Source organism: Elaeis guineensis, chromosome 13 (genome assembly GCF_000442705.2).
Source record: "Elaeis guineensis isolate ETL-2024a chromosome 13, EG11, whole genome shotgun sequence".
Taxonomy (NCBI): domain Eukaryota; kingdom Viridiplantae; phylum Streptophyta; class Magnoliopsida; order Arecales; family Arecaceae; genus Elaeis; species Elaeis guineensis.
In genome coordinates, this window is record NC_026005.2 from 77,520,878 (window position 1) to 77,541,241 (window position 20,364).

Below are 20,364 nucleotides of genomic sequence, written 5' to 3' on the forward strand. Positions count from 1 at the left end.
ATTGGTTTGATGATGCTATTTCTCAGGGCCATGGTCAAGAGGTCCATCAAAAAGAACAGCAGAGTTGGGCTTAGCTATCAAGTGCCATATTGGTGAGTGGTGACATTATATTTCTCTGCTGTTTTTGCAAGGAAATCATTTAGTCTTTACTTCCATTCATTATGCCAACTTGTTGAAATGAAACTGTCAACAAATTATTAGAGCCTAGAAATGTTGTATAGAGAATGAAATCATTGACAATTACCTTGGCCAAAAATGTACCAAACTCATCTAGCTTCTTCTTTAAAGGTGTCATTTCCTTCAAAGCCGTAAGAATTTTGTCAACATTACATAAGCAACAATAGCACTAATAATAGTACATGAATATGCATAATGGATACTAGAAAAGAAAATGGAAAGAAATAACAGATGATGCTAAAAAAATATACAAGATGTGAAGCAAGAGAAGGGATTGCCACACATCATCTTTGGAATGAAGGAGCAAATCGCACAGCTCATATGGAAAATCAGAAAGGTCTTACATCTTCTGTTCTTAACATTGCATCACGTATACTACCCATTGCAGTGTTGGAGCCAACACCAACAACAACTGCTCTTGCTCTACCAGCCACCACAACAGTACCCTGCATATTAAGGGTTAGGATTTTATTATCGACTATAATCATGTATCATAGAGAAACTAGAACGACAATAAATTAGGGGCAAGAAGCATCTAAAAATTTAAAAGTTAGAAGATATGGCAACTAATTTCACCAAGTGGATTCTTCTACATCATGAAAATTTTCAAATGCATAATAAAAAACCTATTTAATCACAAAATATAGTCATAAATTAAAAGGTAATAGCTTATAAAGGTGGCAATAATGGAAACAGCATTTATATACCCAAAAAATTAAGAACCTTTTCAATAAACCCAGATCAGTGCTCTGCAACTAGCAACTTGAGAAAAATAATCTATCGTGAAATCGCAAGTCATTGAAACTGTGTAGTGCCAGAGGTGTAAGTCAAAAAATTTTAAAACTAGTGCAGCAGGGAATACAAACAGAAATTGTTTCCTACACGTAACAGATATTACTTTAATCCTTTTTTTCTCACGCAGTTCCCAGGCATATCAATTTCCATGACATGTATATATGCCAAAATACATGTACTGACACCAGCATACCATAATTAAAAAAATGTTTGCAACATTACTAGAAGTTATAAGTCATTAGCAAATGCAGTTTCTAAAGTTCATACTTAATAGGGAACTCTAATAATGTTTTTCTTCGCATAATGAATATGCCAAAGTTCAGCCATTTTTATCTCATTTCCTGTGCATCTATATTTAAATTAAAAGAACATGATTTTTTCATTATTAATGTTTAAGTGTGTGGCTGTCCGTTTAAATACAATCTAGAAATCTGCAAAGCTAAAGAAAAAATAATTTATTACCACAGATTGTTGATATACATGGAAAAGACAGACCTTGCCAAGGTTCTGATGATACATTATGTCGGAAGGGGAAGGAAGGGAAGGACGTGTGATGATTTTATATATATATATATATATATATATAAAAGTGATGTTGACTATATTAAATTTTCTCCACTAGAAATGTACTATTTTCTGTTTTCTCATTTTTAAAAGGAAACAATTGAAAATTTATAATGGTACAGAATTTTAAAATAAATTTTTCTCCCCAAAAAACTACCAGAGCAATGAACAAGTAAAAAAGCATAGCAGCATCCAATAAATTTCATCCAGAAATAGGTAAGAGATTCAGATCTTACTGAGAAGAGGATGTTTGTTTTATCTTGATAGACAGCATTTGTAGCTAAAGTAGATTCAAGGTCCTTTGCCACAGAGCAGCTCTCACCTAACATTACAAAAAATTAATTTCGCAAGTAACAAAAGCAATCTAAAGTTCATGATATATGAAGAGAAAATGTCATGGATGTCATAAACTTCCTTGTAGGCTGAGCTCTAAATCCAAACAACCATATCTATAGAACAGTGACTGAAAGCATGCATAACCATAAAGTTTTTTACAAGCAATCACATCTACACACAAAAGATATATACATAGTGTTCCCCTATTTATTCTATCAGGCACCATTGTCATCATGCAGTACTCACTAGCTCATAGACAGCAAACTATGGCTGATTGACCAAGGTTTTGCACCTTCAATCAATAATCATCTCATCACTAACAATGTTTTTTTCTCTCTGGAACCAAAAATGCCTCTTTTGTCAAGCAAATTTACAATGTTTTAATGTCAATGCTCAAGTCTGCAAAGTGATTGTTCATAAATGCTTTTTTTCATCACCAGTCTTTCAGCAGCAGAAAAGATCATATCTGCAAAGTGACTGTTCATAAATTATAGAAATATGCTTCCTGTAATGCATCCATCATTCTTAAATTTATTCAATTCAGCAACAAGCAAGTCTTACATAAATATATCCTATATATATGACAAGTCTACAAATGGCACATTGCAGCATACACTGCTACCAGACTTAGTCAAGTAATAACAAGAATGAACAGTAGAATTACAATTAACAGATGTTTCATAAGGGTTACTAACTATTGTTGTGACTTGTGATGCTTTCGCATGAATTTGTCTCAGAAATTTATTGTGTAATGATGATGAAACATCCAAGATCAAAATATTTAACACTCAAACTTGGAGGAAAAGATTATATACCGGTAAGAATTGCCTGGTCAACACGCAATTGATTACTTAGCATTTCAATCATTCTCATATCAGCAGGAACCTTGCACCCCACTAAATGACACCAAAGATGAGAACATCAAATTCAGATCATGCAAGCAACAAAACCAGCTCCAAATGCTTGTCTGCATAGCATCTGGTTTGTTTACATGAAGGGCAACATACCTCCAACTTCAACAATATCTCCAGGGACGAGCTCGGAGGCAGGTATTATTGAAAAGCAACCTGCAGAGATCACCAGTTTCCAATCATATATGATCCAATATTATATTAATTTCTTCATAATTTTTAACTTATTTGCAAATGTGACAGTTCAGTAGGAAAGAAATATTTTAGTTGTTTGAGCTTTTTCTTCATGATTTTGCTAACCCATTTAGGACTTCTGAAGTTCTAGTGGGTTAAAAGAATTCGTCTTCCCATCACATCCAACCATGATTCATGGTCCACATCAAGTACATTAAACTCAAGGCCCATCTTCTCACTTTTCCTTTTTCCCCATGCATGCAATTATTGAGTGCCCTCAAGTATTGAAGCCTTGAAGTATGTCAAGAGAAGGTCAAGGTATAACAACAGAAACATATTATTCTAGATAGGAGAATCACAAAGAATCAACCAAAGATGACTTTTTTTGGTTTATGCAGGAGGTCAAAGATGGTATGATGTACATATTACTTCATATGTTAATTTAGCCTGCAAACGAAAAAGTTTGAAACCAGTAGCATAGACTCCATTATGTCATAAAAATTTGCCCATATGTCAACAGTCAAATCTTTGAAACTTCTCTTACCATTTCGTAGCACGGTTGCAACATCCGCTTGATATGCACGCAACTCCTGTAAAGAGAGCAACAGAAAGCATAGAAGCTGATCATTATAGATTCAAGAAAATTTCAATACAAAGTTCAAAATGTGCAAGTCACCATGTTTGATATGTACATAGAATGGTTATACAAGTAATACAGCACAAGGAACAGACTTTAACCTGCAGAAATATCAACTACCTATTACATCATGCACGATGCTACCAGCCTAAAACCTAATATGCCAGGCAACTACTTATTTTTCATAGGGAAAGGCCAACTTTCAAATTAGTCTGACCTTCTAGCAACTACAAACGGCAGGCAGTAACCGGTTTTTCAAATATCCTAGCTTAAACTGCAGATGAATATCCCAAACACCATCCAAAAATGAGAAATTTATTCTCAAATCAAAAGATAAATCTATAGGACTTAGAAAAGAACTTGAACCCAACCAATGGCAACAGATTCATCCTAGTTTCTCACATTAAAAACAGCAATCAGTTACCGGTTTTTCAAGTATCCTAGCTAAAATTGCAGATGAATATCCCAAACACCATCCAAAAATGACAAATTTATTATCAAATCACAAGTTTAATGTACAAGACTTAGATAAGAACTTCAACCCAACCAAATTGTAAAAGATTCATCCTAGTCTCTTACATTAACCCAAAAATCCTGCATAAAAGATCGTGCTTTTCATCCGTGCAATCCACCAAAAATTGCAAAATTCAACAGGGGGGTTTGTTTGGCAAGAGATGATTGAGACAGAAAAATCCCAACTTCATCTATGCAGGCATAAGTCACCTAGATTATGAACTAAAACCCGTTCTTCGTTACATGACAAGAAAATTTATGAAGGTATGAGAAATTGTCTAAGGAACTGCACAGCATATAAATATTCATATGTATCATATATATTATAAAACAAGTTTATAAAACAACACAAAAACTTTAAAAGATTAAGGAAGATCTTTGAATCCATTTTAATGCATATAGGATCTATTTTTTTGAATTGCAACTTTTATCTTCTTGGGATTAACATGGAAAATATAACAATGGATTTAATCAAGACACAAGGGTAATAGTCGAAAATGAATTTTTGCATTAATACACAGAAAGGAAGGAAAATATTCAAGCAGAAAAATGGTTCTCACATTACTTGTAAACATTAACTCAATTTGCATAGCAAGTAGGAGCGATTGTTTTCAAGCTTGTCTAGAAGAATTTTTCATCAGTCATGTGGCGAGTGACCAATAAGTTAAATCAATTCAAGAAGAAACATCGTAATAGGAGACTAGGAGTTACAAGATTGCCTCTGAAACATGTTGCCATAATTAGCAAGCCTTCGACTATCTAAAACTGGTTTACAAATCCATTACTGTTCATTCTTGGTGAGGAATAAAGCTTCCATTGAACCTCTTTCTCAATCTCTTCCTTCTGGATCCTTTTGTACCTCTTACTCTAACGTTTTTTTCCTAGAATGTTCCCAACAATATCAGCCTCTCTCAACATGACATTATGATGTCAGAACCTCCTTGTTGTATTCTCTATGGAGGCATTTGGTATGGGATGATCCACCCAAAATCAAGGATGAAGTGGATGAAGGTGATAAGATCACTGCATTTGATTGCACTATGATGATCCTACTTGGCAGTAATTTCAAATCACTCCTTTTCAAATCACCCCCCAACCCAGTGACAGAATACCTGCCCTTGAGGTCGGGAATCCAAGATCACTACCTGAGGGTGATTTTGGACTAAAATATGAGGACAAAAATACCCCTCAGCAAGGTCGACGGAACTAGTACCGATGGTCGGATTGGCCGGCCGGCGGTACGGTACGGCACGCCTCTGTTCCGTTCCAAACCGAGGCGGACCGACGAAGGAAAACACGGACGAACCGAGAAAGAAAAAGAGAGAAAGAGAGAGAAATAGAGAGAGAGGGAGGAAGGAAGAAAAAGAGGGAGGGGAATCCGCCAGAGTAGCCGCCGGAGGGCAGCCGTGGCCATCGGGCGGCGAAAAGGGCTCCCGCGGCTCCGCGCGGGGAACAGGAGCGATCTGCCCCTGTTTCTCAGAGTTTTTTTAAAAAAATCTTTTCAAAGTGAAGTCGGTAAAACCCATGCCGACTTCACTTTGAAAAGGCTTTTTTAAAAAAAAGCCTCGAGAACAGAGGCGGATCGCCCATGTTCCCCACGGAGAGCCACGGGAGACCTTTCCGCTGCCCGACGGCCACGACGACCCTCCGGCAGCCCCTCCGACGGATTCCCCTCACTCTTTTTCTTCCTCCCTCCCTCTCTCTCTATTTCTCTCTCTTTCTTTCTTTTTCTTCCCCGGCACCGGCATGTGCCGTTTTGCATGCCAGAACCGTCTCAATTCTCCGTCAGGATAGTTCGGCACGCCCCGTATCGGGCGGTTCGACCCGGTACGGCATTCCTTGCCCCTCAGTCTAGTCAAAAAAAGTTATACCAATATATTGCTAATATATTATATCAATATTATATATATGATATCATATTATATTTGATATATATTATACTTATGATATATATTACATTATAACATGTTATTAATTATATTATTGTCATATTATGATTCAATGATAATTTTAATTTAGAATAAAAATATCTTATTATACTTTATATTTATATAATAAAAATATTTAGTATATTACTTCTATTTACCTTATTTTTCTAATCAAAATAAATATTCATATTAATAAATAATATATTATAAGTATAAATAAAAATATTAATTCTATAATAACAATTAATATATTGTTATGATTAATAATTTATAGGACTAATAAATATATTTTTATAGAATATATTGATTATTAATATATTAATAAATACAGTAATATATATTTATAATATATTATATATGATTAATAAATTTATCTTATGGAATATATTATGGGTAATTTTGGTATTATATAATCAGTGATCTTGGATTCCCATAGAATACCAAACAGATTACTCGTGGATATTTGAGGATCTTTAATCACTAGATCATGACCTACCAAATGCAGTGATGTTAGATCACTAGTGATTAAATCACCATAGTATTCAGATAACCAGTGATGTTAGATCACCGTGGTGATCCCATTTAAGTCACCATATGCTGCCTCTCAGTGCTAGCCAAGCAGCCATATCGAGCAAAATAGTTTGCCTAAACATTACATAAAATAGGGGAGAAGATTCAAGGTTAGGAGCTAGGAAAAAGTAGCGATCTCAAATTTATGATTGAACTTGGTAGAGTTTTGATGGAATAAAATGTGACGATACATTTTTTTCAAAAAAAATTAAATCATCTTTTATATTAAAAAGATTTTTCGACTAACAATATCCAAAGATCTCGAAAACAAAGTTACTGATGCGTGAAGTACCTAAACATTTAGACATCAAGAAGCAAGAGCACAAGTGCCAATTTTCAAATAGCACATGCTATGTCAGAGGAAGAAGGTTCTCTCAGTTGTGAAACCAAAAAAAAAGAAAACACGCTCAAACCCTCTGGCATGTATCGTGCATCTAAATGAACATGTATACAGCTGCACACAATCAATGCTTTCCCCAACTATAGAAAAATTATAAATTATACACATGTAGAAAAAACTAAATAACCAAAGTCTAGAATCTAGATGATTATAGTTTGCACAATCCAGTGCCTTTCAAAGATCCTCGCAACCCTTAATTTCAACCCTAAAGTATTTTAACATTTTTTTTAAAAGATTAAAACTATTGAGTAGGTGCATGTGTTTCATATGAAATGAAATGTTTTAAGCAAGCTCAAGGCTTGCAGAAATTCATTTTAACGTATAACGCCAAATCTCCTGATGTGCTCATTCACGAGGTCTTTTTGACCGTCCACATTTCCCCTCCCTCTTTTTTGCATCTCCATATTTTCAAGAACATGTACATATGCTGGAGAAACACATGCACATCTCTTTGCCCCATATTTTTCAAGAGCAGGTGACAAAGGTAGCTTGGTTAGAGCAAGTGGCTTTTAACTATAAGGTTGAAGGTTCAAACACTTCTTTTAGCATTTGTTATTCATTGGGGATACGGCCTTTTCTTAGAAGACAAAACATGTACACCACACATGACATACACAAGTCACAATAACAACTCGACTGAGTTCCACCCACAATATAAAAAATGGACATGCATTATCTAATTTTCACATACAATATCACCTGTTGTGAATTGTAATGTAACAATTTAGAGAAAACAATGTTATGGAATACTGAGTCATGTATAATAGAAAAGACAATAAGTATGTGAAATAAACATATACTGCTAAGAGCATGAAAAGCAAAAAACTAGATGTTCCATGAAAAAGGAAAACCATAAAGTGATACCATGGCATTATAGAAGTTACCTCAAGTGCCTTTTCAGCATTTGTTTCTGTTATTACTCCTACAGTTGCATTTGCTGCCAATATCATAAATATGACCTGAAATGTTTCAGGGACAACTGAATGAGACTATTAACTGCAGGAGATAGTTGAAAAAACATGTCTATTATCACAGCAGGAATTAAAGCATGTCATAGAATTAAATCCATTAAACAGAATGACAAACTAACAAAAAAATGACAATTATTTAAGATATCTATGTATACAATCTGTAAAAGGTAAATGCTTAGGGTATGAAAACCGCAATCAAGTTGTGGTAGTCTAAAAAAGGGCCAGCTTGTTGTCAAAACAAATAACATTTTTTTACCAAAAAAGTAACTCACCCAAATGTTTACTCGTTGATATGCAATCAGACATTCCAAACAAAGACATTTTTTCTCTTTTTTTTTTTTTTGTTGTGTGTATATAATAAAAGAATCACTTGAGCTGCAGCAAACTTTGATATGAACGATAATCCATACATGGAAACACAACTCAAGCACATATTGATTTTAAACAGACACGCCCTAAAGCAAAATGTAGAAGAATCGATTCGCTTACAGAAGGTTCAAGAAATGCTGAAGGCACTTTTTTTTTTTTTGTTGTATAATTATAATATTAAAAGAATCACTTGTGCTGCAGCAAACTTCATAATGAATGATAATCCATATATGGAAACACAACTCAGGCATGCATAAATTTTAAACATATACACCATAAAGCAAAATGTAGAAGAATTGTTTTGCTTACAGAAGGTTCGAGAAATGCTGTTAGGCCTGTCTCACCATTAACCAAAGCCAAAAAGAATGAAATAACGGCAGCTGCTATCAATATTTTAACAAGCAAATCATCAAATTGCTTCAAAATTAATTTCCAGAGGGGAGTACCTACATGCAAACTTGCAAAGTTAGGCATTAGCATTGGGTGTTGTAAACATGCGATTGATTGGTAGGCAGCATCATATGGCTCAAGATAGGGTACAATTAGAAGATAAAAAGTAAGCACAAAAACTTAATGTCAGAACATAACATTCAAGGAAATAAAGAGCAGAAATTTTCAAAAGTCTGAACATAAACATCAGAAAAAAAATTATGCCACAATCATGAACTTAGAAAATGTTGCCACAGTACGTAAGAGATGCTTGGCATGTGGATATCATAAAAAGCCAACCTAAGGATATAAGTAAATCAAGAGAAGGTCCATCATCATCTTTTTACTTTGATATTCTCATTGGCCAATTGCACTTTATAGTTTAGACAAGAGAGGAAAATCATTAGAAATAAACTATCTTCATACTTAAGAATGAGTGAGAAGCACTCAGATTTTTGACATCAACAGCATGTCCCCACATAAGTTTGACAATGCAGGTAACCAGATATTGTTACTAGAATATTAGAAATAAACTATCTTCATACTTAGGAATGAGTGAGAAGCACTCAGATTTTTGACATCAACAGCATGTCCCCACATAAGTTTGGCAATGCAGGTAACCAGATATTGTTACTAGAATATTACAACCCTACACAATAAGGTTGCTATCCCCTCAAATGTAATTGTCACACAAATATGAATGGCTTTTTTTTTTTCAATTCATTCTCAGAGAAACTTATGAGATGATTTGATGGCATAGGTTTCTTAAAAAAATAAAATAAAATAAAATCATCCGCAGATGGTCCTAAACATATTCTCATACAGTCAGTGTTTTAAAAGATAGCTACAGTTTTCCAAGCTAATACATGAAGAGAACACTTAGGTACCTAAGCAGCTTGTACAAATATATTTTAAAATATGCTAAACTTATAATTATATAAACCTATAAATCAGAAATGAATCAATAAATGGATTAAAGAATAATGTCTTATTAACATGATCAAGATACGCCAACCGTAACTGCCCATTCGGGCCATACTAGCCTGAACCGCCCAATTCATGGTGTGCCAACCCCAACCGACATTGCATCGGGTCGTTTGGGGGTTTGGCTTAAGTCCGCTCAGTTCAGCCCGGTTTGGGCCCCTTACACTTCTCTCTTTCCCTTTTTAGTCTTCTTTCTTTCCATTTCCTTCCATCCTTTTTTCTTCCTTCCATTCTTTCTTTCCTTTTTGTTCTTCTTTCCTCTCCTCCTCCTTTCTTCATTTTTTCTTCTCCTTTTTTTTATTTCTTTCCCTTTTCTCCTTCTTTCGTTCCTTTTATTCTTCTTTCCTTCCTTTTCTTTTTCTCTCCTTCGTTTCTTTCCTTTTCTTCTTCTTTCCTTCCTTTATTTGTCCATTCTTTCCTTCCTTTCCTTTTCTTCTTCTTTACAGCATTGCTATGCACTTGATACAGGGAATAGAATGCCATAATATTATTCCAAAAGGTGCATTACCAAACATTAATTAGACACAAGGTCACTACATCTTGCACTCTTTCAAAAGTACTCGCCATAGCAGAAACAGCTTCCAGCATGACGTCTTCATCTTAACTCTTAATACAAAATTTACAATCCACTGTCCCCCATTTACTCTTTTATATCCCATAGTATCTGTCCTTACTTGCCCCTTTTGTCGACCCCTATAAGGTGTTAATAACATTTAGACATAAATGAACATGTGCAATTTATTTTCTTATATGGAGAAAGCATTTTACTGATTATGCACCACTTCACTCTCAACTCTCAAGGGAGGACAACTCTATTATTGAATAGCCTTAGGAGAGAATAGATCAGAAAAAAAATACTCTTAAAAACAATATTATTAACTTACATTACAAAGCAAGATGCAATATTTGAATTCAATAAAGAAAAACGCCATGCAAAAACCTCAAATCCAAGAAAACGAATGCTCCACCCACACGTGTAGAACTTCATCAAATTGCTTCATGCAGAAAAGAGAGCAAGGATAAAGTCTGAGAAAGTTGTTTAAATATATTGATGATGGATCTAAAATGGCAGTTTAGTCAAAGAAAAGAAACCTCATGGATGGACTTACTTCAAATTTTTCATTTGACTTACAAAAAAAAAAAAAGAAAACAGTGAGCAATTATAGAAACTTTAATATTACATGTTGATGAGTCCACAGACATTGAAATCTTCATAACGAAGCCAAATTGCATGTCTCCATGATGATACTTAAAAATTATTAAAGATTCCAACTATCAATGAAAGAATTCCTGGAACAATAAATAATATATTTTGAACCATTCAAAAAGATTTTAGATAAATATCCATGAACAAAAGTATTAGATATGTGTCCTAGAAGCCAATTGTTGACTGACATATTTTGTAATTTCAGGACTTAATCTTGTACTTGTAATATTTTTATTATCAATAAAAAGCTTTTTATTCCAATCATATTTATGTATCCATGATTTGTCCTAAAAATTAACAAAGATGATTTTGTATATTTTCAAAGTGTTGAGAATTTGAAATATACATTATTAATTATTAGTTTCTAAATGCTTCCGATCAAAGAATCGTCACAGAGGACAGTGATCAATCCATTCGAGATCGGTGCACGGTTCATCTCCCTTGTGGATAGATGATTCTCGGATCTGCAATGTAGAGACACTGGGATGAGAGTTTGGATAGTTATTAAAGAACTTGTACTGAGCATGATCAATACGAAAAACTACTTGAATATCTACTCACTCGTCAGTGATTGACTCGATGCTACAGTGGTATAAGTAATCCTTTAACCTGCGGTGTCATCAGCTATTCGCAATGAGGCTACTAAGTTTGACTGCATGTTCCCTTGATCCCTAGCTATTCGGACTCTTGCTGTGTATGTTGGCTACAGTAGATTCAGATTCGTGGTTTGGAGTAGAATGCACCCCGATAGAATCTATCGATCTTGATAGAAAAGAAGAAGTCCTATGCGATTCGCGAGACTGAGTTCAGAAAGTCTTTGACCAATGCAAGTGTGAATACTGGAAAAGAGTTTCCACGAAATTTACAAATGAACTCAAGTCAAGCCAATCTAGCATATGACTGATGATGAAGTTTAACGAGTTCTCCATGACCTCCGTCAAGTCGGGACTCATGATAGAAAGACTGAATCATACGATAACTGCACCTAGGGTTCACACTTTCATTCTACTGGGTTGTCACTACATACTGCTAAGTGTCACTGGTGGATTGTGAGCCTCATCGGACGTCGTCTTGATGATCGATGACCCTCGAAGGGTAGAACTGAAATTGTTCCAATCCATCAAAAGGAATTTCGATGATATTATAATGAAGATCACAATATATCTCACTACCAGATAGAATGAAACCTATGGGGTCACACATTAAGAGATTTAATCTTGAATTAACCAATTGGACTTATGAAGTTCTAATTGAATTAGGATTTAGTGAAATTCTATTGGATTTAAAAGAACCATGCTAGCACATGGTTAAACCTAATTCTTCTCTGGACTACGATTTCTTATTAGATAAGCATTGAATCAAGTCAATTACTTTGAACCTAATCTAAATTCATTTTGATTTGGGTTTAGTTGGGCACTTGATTGTAAGCCCAAAAGGATTGGATTAAGTCAAAGAGTTGGCTAACTGATCTCTTATTTTCTCTCTTGTTATTTCTTTTGGAAGCGTGGAATTGTTGAAAAGAAATAAGGAGGTGCAAGCCTCCCTTTTGGCAGGTCCAAAGGGCGCCAGCCCCTTAGAATGGCATGAGGAAGAGAGAGGGGCCCGCCCCCTCTCTTGTCTTGGCGTGGAAGGAGAGAGAGAGGGGCTACGCCCCCTCTTTTGTGTTAAAAATCCTAGAAAGGGCACCAAGAGTTGACGCCCCAACTACTTACCTCTTCAGTTAAGGGGCACCTACTCAGTCTGCCTTATTTGTTGAGGGACGCCCCATCTACTTGTCAAAGGAGGTGAAGCCCATACCAATTAAGTTTGATTTTTTTAAAAAATAATCAGATTAAAAAAGTAGAAATCCTTATGAGATAAGGACTAATCTTTTTAGATTGATTGGTTCTTAATTTGGAATCAAAAAAAGGTCTATATAAAGAGATGGTCTCTTAGGGTTTCATATTATTGAAATTTATTGATTAAAATCAGATCTCTCTCTCCTCTCCACACCTCACCCTCTCTCCCTCCTCTCTTTCCCATGCCCAAGGGTTGGGCGTCCATAATCCCACACGCCTGAGTTGAGAAGTGTCTCTTCTACAATGAGGAACGAGGAGAAAAAGGCTGTAGTTCAAAAGTTGAGATTGCAGTCAAGATCAAGTGTTGATCAAGGTTCAAAGAGACTAAGATCCTACTTAGAGAAGAATGATCTACCACGAGAAAAAAGATTCAAGATTGATCCCGATGGATATCTGTAGAGGCCGAACACGTGTGCGGCTCAAGGACCTTCGGATCTAAGATCATCAGTAGCGGTGTCTTTCAACCCGTGCAAAGGTATTGAGATTTGATCTCTTCTTTATTTTAATTTTCAGATTATATGCATATCTTTATTCTTGGGCTCGGATAGGATTAGATAAGATCTAATGCATGTAGGATTAAAGGGTTTGATCTGATTCATTTTCCGCTGCTATTCAAAAGATTTTTTAAATCTATGCATGCATCCTACCCGATTTTTTAACAAAAAATTCCTCAGTAAAAAAATGTTTGCATACTGTAGGTCCAGCAAAAGCTGAGGAAATAGTGTTATCATGTAAAAGTACTTTTAACACCCATAAACCTTAATTAGCTACTTCGAACAATAACTGACACTTAATTGGGTACTTTAAAAGTACACCACGGTACTTTTAAACATCCACAAACTTTAACATAATGCTCAAATATTTTTAAAAAAATGAAAAATTTAGGGAAAAAACACCACAGTACTTTTAAATATCCATAGAACTTAAAATAATCCTCAAAATAAAAAAAGAAAAAAGAAAAAAAAAAAGAAAATTGTTGTACTAGTACCAAATCGGTGCATATTTGCATACCGAGAGTATTGTACAATATCGGTTAGGCATCAGTAGTACCTATACCAAAACTGCACACCTTGAACATGATCTTTCCACATCTAGAAACGTTGATGTATCCCAACTATCAAACTACTTCGGGAGCCATGAAAATCTCAGTTCTCTAAAGTATTTTTTTGGTCGGAAGATTGACTAAAAAAACTCCAGAAGAACAATTTTTCCCTTCTAGTTAGATGATAATGGTTCAACTTAGGCAGCATTGCAAAAAAAGTGAGAACTAGTGCAAGACAAAGAAGCAAAGTTCTACAAAGAAATAGAATTAGAAACAAGACAGACAAGTACCAAAGAAATATGTGATGTTACAAAATAAAAAGGTGTAGTCGATTGCTTGTACGTTAAAGAAATATATGATAGAGTATTTTCAAAAAAGTTAGATTAAGTTCTGACATATTATGGTTAATTTGATGCAACAGAACAACAATACAATGTGCTTCACCATATAGGGAGTGGAAGCATTGGGACAGAGGTGGGGTGCATGAAATTCTGAAAGTAGGTGTAGCACCATAGACTGAGATCTGGACTGTTAAAATTTCTCCTCTACAAACAAAATCTTTTATTAAATATCAAAAGGGGGCAAAACTTTCTACTAAATGCAAAACATGTACCTTACCGTAGATGCAACCCAACCCACCTAACCTCACACAAATGGGCATCATATGAGGCTATCGAAAAATAATGAGAAGAATAAATTTTCTCTACATGATGCTTTAGGTAAATGCATTTTTTCTAATAATTTTATATGCATAGGTCTAATGCCCATTTTGTCAGAACATGCATCTAGAATATATTAATACTTTTAAGAAGTCAAAATATTGAAGAGACCCATATCTGGGATACAAAGATTTACACCTTGTCTAGGCCATCATGTACTCATTTAGTTTTAAACAAAACAATTTACCATGAAGTTAACAAGTTCCACAAAACAACAAATTAGGCAAAGGCAATACCAAGGATTGCTGTCTGCACACCAGACCCCACACTCATACTACCCTATTATAGCATCAATAGACGACACAGTATAAGACAACAAGGCATACCAAATGTCAATATGGTATGAGACTGTACTGATTCGATACCGGGAACGATACTCCCAGTATGATATGGTACTGGCCGTTATTGCAAATCTTTGCTACCATTAACAAAGGTTCCAAGGCTTACAATATGACCCCATAACATTCACGTATAGATATGAGGCAAGATGCAGTACATCCCTCATCTATTCATGGTTCACTGAACTGCACAGTACCCTCATGTCGATACGAGTCAAAATAGTGGAAAGTAAAGGGTTGACACAGTCAGGTAGGACAAGATTTGAAACCATTCAAGGGACCACCACAAGGATATTGGGGCACTTTGGCCAACCTCCTACAAGAATTGTACTAACCATGGGATGGAACGTTATGAAATCGACCTCACACCCCCCCCCCCCGGCTCCCAATAAAAGAATAAAAATAAAAATAAAACTTCTAATGGCTAATCCTTCCAACACAACCTAAAGACAATAGGTCTTAGGTGTAATGCCTGGGTGCTGAATGTTAGTACAAAGCTTTTACTTCTGACTGATGCATCATAAGAGAAGCCTCGAACTGCAAGAGTCTGCTAAATCACTTGATGTCACAACTTGACAGACCTCATGTAAGCACCACAGAAAACTAAAGGTAAATGTATCATCAATATAGATTTTCATGTTCTAGCCACAGATGCATAATTGCGAATGGCAATTGACACGTGAATATTGCAGAATAAGCAAAGATCAATAATCAATCAATTGGCTAAGATCAACGCCTTAAAATCAGCATGAGGAAGAATATCTTTCTATATAATCTTGAAAATGTATTCAATAGTCACAGATTGGAGGACAGATGAAACTACAGTTCGACATATTGTCACCTTTCCCGATAACAAACCTCATAGATGGATGTGGCATAGAGACTTTAAAAATTGCATTATCCAAAGGCTAGTTTGAAGAAATAGATGATGTTTGTTTGAAGAAATTTAAAAATCAGTTTTGAAACCATAAGATGAGTGAGACAAACATGCAATGATATGCATAATATATCTAGCAGGATGGAGGAAGAGAAATATTTTATAACACTGGGTTGTTAATTAAGTATACTCTCTGCTGAAGCTTGAGAATTTAATCCTGAGAAATTAAACAGATACTTGCCTATATAGATGCTAAGGCTCCCGAAGTTCCCAAATTGACATCAGATAGCCAATAAAACTGTGTCATTAATTTATTTTATTTTCGAGATTTCTCAAGATAATTGCAATGACAAGGGAAGTGTTCCTCATAATATAACAAAGAATTAAGAACATCATAAATACATCTTTTCGATTAGAGGTAAAGGCATTATGCAACATTAAAAATACATGCAAAGCAGTGAAGATCAATAAGAAAACCCCAGATATTATAACTTACTTTCTTCTTGAGGCAGCACTGCAGATCGTGGAGAACATGCAGAGAAAGAAACAACAAAAAATTAGTCCAATCTGCAGTGTAGAATATATAGATATTATACTCTTAAAAAAAAAAATCAGTAGCTGAAAATCCTCCCAGTTAATTAAGAAACCATATCAAGAGTTTGTCATTTTTTACATCACATCACTATTTACTACAGTTTCAACCATCAATATTATAAAGTAACATACAAATATATATATCAGCACAAATTAACAATACCTGATAACCGAAAATTTCTGTCATGAAAAAAAAAATGAGAGGACATCAACCCATGATGTCTAGAATTGATTTCAATCAAAAAATGACATATCAGCTGTACAAAAGAACAGAAATGGAAGGTTTTAATTAGAACAAAAGAGAAGTAATAGGTACATGAGATATTGCCAGAATTTCATTGGGTGAAAACTCTTAAATACACATGTAGTTATTTGAAAGTAGTTGAATTGTTTTATGTTATGTCAATTGGAGAACTATCAAATTCATGAGATCAATATTAGGGGGTTTTGTCTCAACTAGAACCTGAAAAAGAGCTTACAAGTGGTAGGAGGGGGGAAAAATGCTCCACCTCGATAATGAGAAAAATTAAAAACATTCATCCAGCAAGTGCATGTGGAAATCGTTAAATGGTGCTCAATTTGATTTGCAATTTACAATAAGAAATAGTAATACATGACAAATCAATCCATGTTTTGTGTACGTGCCTGTGCTATCAGACAGTTAAAAAATTACTTGCCCTCAATCTTCCATTAAGGTGTCCAAATACCCAGATGCTTTTCATGACGGCAAACTCATTTCCAACATTATCTGTAGTTGCATGCTCTACATGATATGCAATGCATCGTGATAATTCCCGAGTACGTATAATTGGAGCAATTATCTGTAAGCCCACTACCAAATCGTACATCGCACTGGATGAGTTGACCGAACCAATAATAAATTACCATTACCACTAGATCTTTGTTTTTTTGAGCTGAAATCCAAATGATGGCAGGACCGATAAGCTTTAAATTTCACAGATCACCTATTATCCGACTACGAAGATTTTACTTCATGTAATTTTTTCACAGACAATAGCTGCTTAGGTTAACACCCCCCCCCCCCCCCCCCGCCCCGAATGGGCGCGGGGCGGCCCAACCGAAAGAAAAAAAAAAAAGAAGAAGAATATAGAGAGAAGACACCGTACGGGAAAAGGTACAGTTCACAGTGGCATCACTGAATAAGAAGAATGCTTACCGTTTCTGCCATATATCTTCGCATGTTCAACAACCTGAAGTTTAAAACAAGAAAACGAAATTAAAAAAGCACAGCTTCAGTCCGATGAACCAGCCAGGTGAATTGAATTCTTGAACGAGCGGATCACGAGCGAATCGATACCTGGGCATCCGTAAGGCCCTTGGCCGGATCTACACCAAATGCTCCAAGAACCTGGCCACAAGACCCACACGAGAAAAACCCCATAAGAATCAAAAACCCTAACAACCAAAGATCGGGAACTCGAGCGGGCAACATCACCCGCGCCTCCACATTGGCTCCGATCGATCACACGAGAGAGTTAGAGAGAGAAAGAGGGGGGAGGGAGAGATTTACCTCGGCGACGGATTTAGCGTAGGCGTTCTCCATCGAAGAGATGGAGATCGATCTGCGAGAAGAGGAGACGGAGAGATCTAACAAGGGTATTGGGGGAGGAGTCGTTTGGCTTATAAGAGAAGGGGCTCCATCTTCGCTGTGGCAGTGCGGAGAAGCGCTCTCTCTTTCTCCGTGAGAATGAAGACGGTCGGGGGTTGGGCGCAGAACGCTAGACCGGAGACCGGAGTTGAGGGTTCTGAAAACGGGTCGGGGAGTCGCGTGGCGTTAAGGAATCCGGATGCGCGACGATGACGCCTGCGAGGCAGCGGCACGTGAGTTCGAGGGGGGTGGCCTGAGTCGGAGAAAGGCAAAGGTTTCTGTTTCCTTGACGGAGCGGATCCGCTGCCACGCGTCGTTAGTGTGTGGACACGAGGCTCCCGCAGGAGACCTAATAGTCTGAAGGAATGCGTTGAGGCTAGGGTGCAACTTGGGTCGCGGTTGGCTAAAATTTCCAACCCGGCCTGTATTGGGCTTGAATCCATCGAAAAGCTGTGTTGGGATAAATTATCGGCTCACAATCAACTAAGCGGCCGGCCAATCAAGAGGACCACACCAATTTCGATGTGGGCCAACAATCCAATTCAGAGTTCAGTTGACTAAATTTAACATACAAGCAATGATCCTGAATGATATTCAGCTAAAGATTTTCTCAGTGTCTTACTGGCTATTTTAATCTCAAAAAAATATAGATCGAATGACAGTTATTCAACATGGATGTTAATTATCTACGATCATAATGTCGTAAGGCATAATGATCGCCCACTAATGATCCATTATTCAGTTTTAACGATGGTTAATGAGGTCACCGCCCACTAAATGCACTCTTATGTTCCGAGTTTTAAGGGATAGGAGTTACACAGTAATTGTATTTTTCACCCTATACAAAGGGAGGTAAGCGAGAATACCAGGGTAAGATCTCTTTCACTCAATTTTTAGCTCTCATGCTTTGATTCTTTCTACTCTTTCTGATCGTCGACTAACTTAAGCATCGGAGGATCCTCCGTTAGATAACTTTCGATAAGTGGACTTGATTTTGCAGGTTTCCTATCATCTATCAATTGGGCGCAACACCTCGGCTCTCAGCCAACTACCTCACCAGAGATTCGCAGTAACAATTTGGTACACCAGGTAGGAGGCCAAAGAAGCTTCTTAATGGGAGTCATGGCCAACACGAGAGCACAGAATACTTTGGCCAATTCTACCAAACGTTCATCCCAACGTGAGGCACTTTCGGTGACCAATGTCGAACCTAGTGCTTCACATCCGATGGTCACGGCGAACCAATAGCAATTTACTACCTTGGTGCAGCAGGTGAAAATTTTGACGGAAGCTATTCACATACTACGGAACAGTAACAGCAGCAGCAACAGTCGGAGGAACCGGTGCCTGTACCATCAAGGCACAGCCGGTGGCCTCCTCCATCTCACCGACACACTCGACACTCTCATCGTGTCGATCCTCAACCCGCTCGACACTCGCATCATGTCAATTCCCAGCATGTTTGGCATGCCGACTCCTTTGAATGACAGTCTCCTCCTCCTGTCAAACTTGTAAAAAGAGAAGAGGCCTCGTTCTCCTTCAAGCTCATATGGAGAATATTTTATCCCAAGTTATTCTCCGCATCTGAATGATCTTAACGACGACTGGATGACTACGGCCGTAAGTAGTAGAAAATTAATCGCTGACTCAATCAGCTTTAGCTTGGCAATTAGGATCCATTCGGTGTTTTCAACATCAACACCCATCCTCCATTTTCTCGATGAATTTGGATGAGTTAATTCCAGCTTGATTCAGGATACCACAAGTGGAGCCTTACGATGGCTCCATCAGTTTGTTTGATCATTTGGAGAGCTACAAGGTTCTCATTATGCTTCAGAGAGCTTCCAACGTTCTTCTTTGCGTAGCTTTCTCAATTACTCTTCAAAAAATTGCTCAAGCCTGGTATTCCAGGCTTCAATCGAAAAGCATTCATTCTTTCGAAAATTTTGAGCAATTATTTGTGGCTCATTTCAGTACAAGCAGGAGAATATCGTGAAACTCGGATGGCCTCTTCTCCATTAAGCAGCAAGAGGGAGAGCCTTTGAGAGAATTCATGGCATGCTTTAATGCTGCCATCCTGAAAGTTTGAGATCTCAATGAGACAACAGCCATTTTGACCATGAAGAGGGGGTTGTATAGCTCCAGGTTCACATATTTTTTGGACAAAATACTCCCCTAAATATATGCTGAACTTCTCAAGCACGTGCAAAAGTATATTCGCATCGAGGAAGGTGCTATAGACCGGCACCAATCTGAAGGCAAAGATTGAAAAGAAGATGAAAAAAAGGTAGAGCCTCAGTAGGGCCCAGCAAGGTCCGAATTGATGGAGAGGCTCCATCTTACCGATAGAGTCCAAAGCCAAAGAACTTCGGTTACAAGTAT

At 36.6% G+C, this 20,364-nt stretch overlaps 1 protein-coding gene across 3 annotated transcripts in view; it reads right to left on the reverse strand.

Annotated features, from left to right (window-relative positions):
- Nucleotides 1-18,227, reverse strand: part of LOC105055842 (calcium-transporting ATPase 3, endoplasmic reticulum-type) — a 64,439-nt gene extending 46,212 nt beyond the window's left edge. Inside the window, exons 1-12 of one of the 3 annotated variants that reach the window (XR_012136301.1) lie at nt 17,905-18,227; nt 17,692-17,742; nt 17,551-17,584; nt 16,276-16,293; nt 8,655-8,791; nt 7,890-7,964; nt 3,502-3,547; nt 2,880-2,939; nt 2,688-2,768; nt 1,773-1,858; nt 522-623; nt 245-298 (exon numbers count right to left, since the gene is read on the reverse strand). Coding sequence is in view for 2 of the 3 variants with exons in the window: in XM_010937842.4 (XP_010936144.1) it covers nt 245-298; nt 522-623; nt 1,773-1,858; nt 2,688-2,768; nt 2,880-2,939; nt 3,502-3,547; nt 7,890-7,964; nt 8,655-8,791; nt 16,276-16,293; nt 17,551-17,584; nt 17,692-17,742; nt 17,905-17,937 (777 nt within the window). In the remaining variant the exon portion in view is untranslated. The remainder of the gene's footprint in view (nt 1-244; nt 299-521; nt 624-1,772; nt 1,859-2,687; nt 2,769-2,879; nt 2,940-3,501; nt 3,548-7,889; nt 7,965-8,654; nt 8,792-16,275; nt 16,294-17,550; nt 17,585-17,691; nt 17,743-17,904) is intronic. The other 2 variants (XM_010937842.4, XM_029267813.2) reach the window with 2 other exon arrangements.
- Between the last annotated feature and the right edge of the window lie 2,137 nt (nt 18,228-20,364).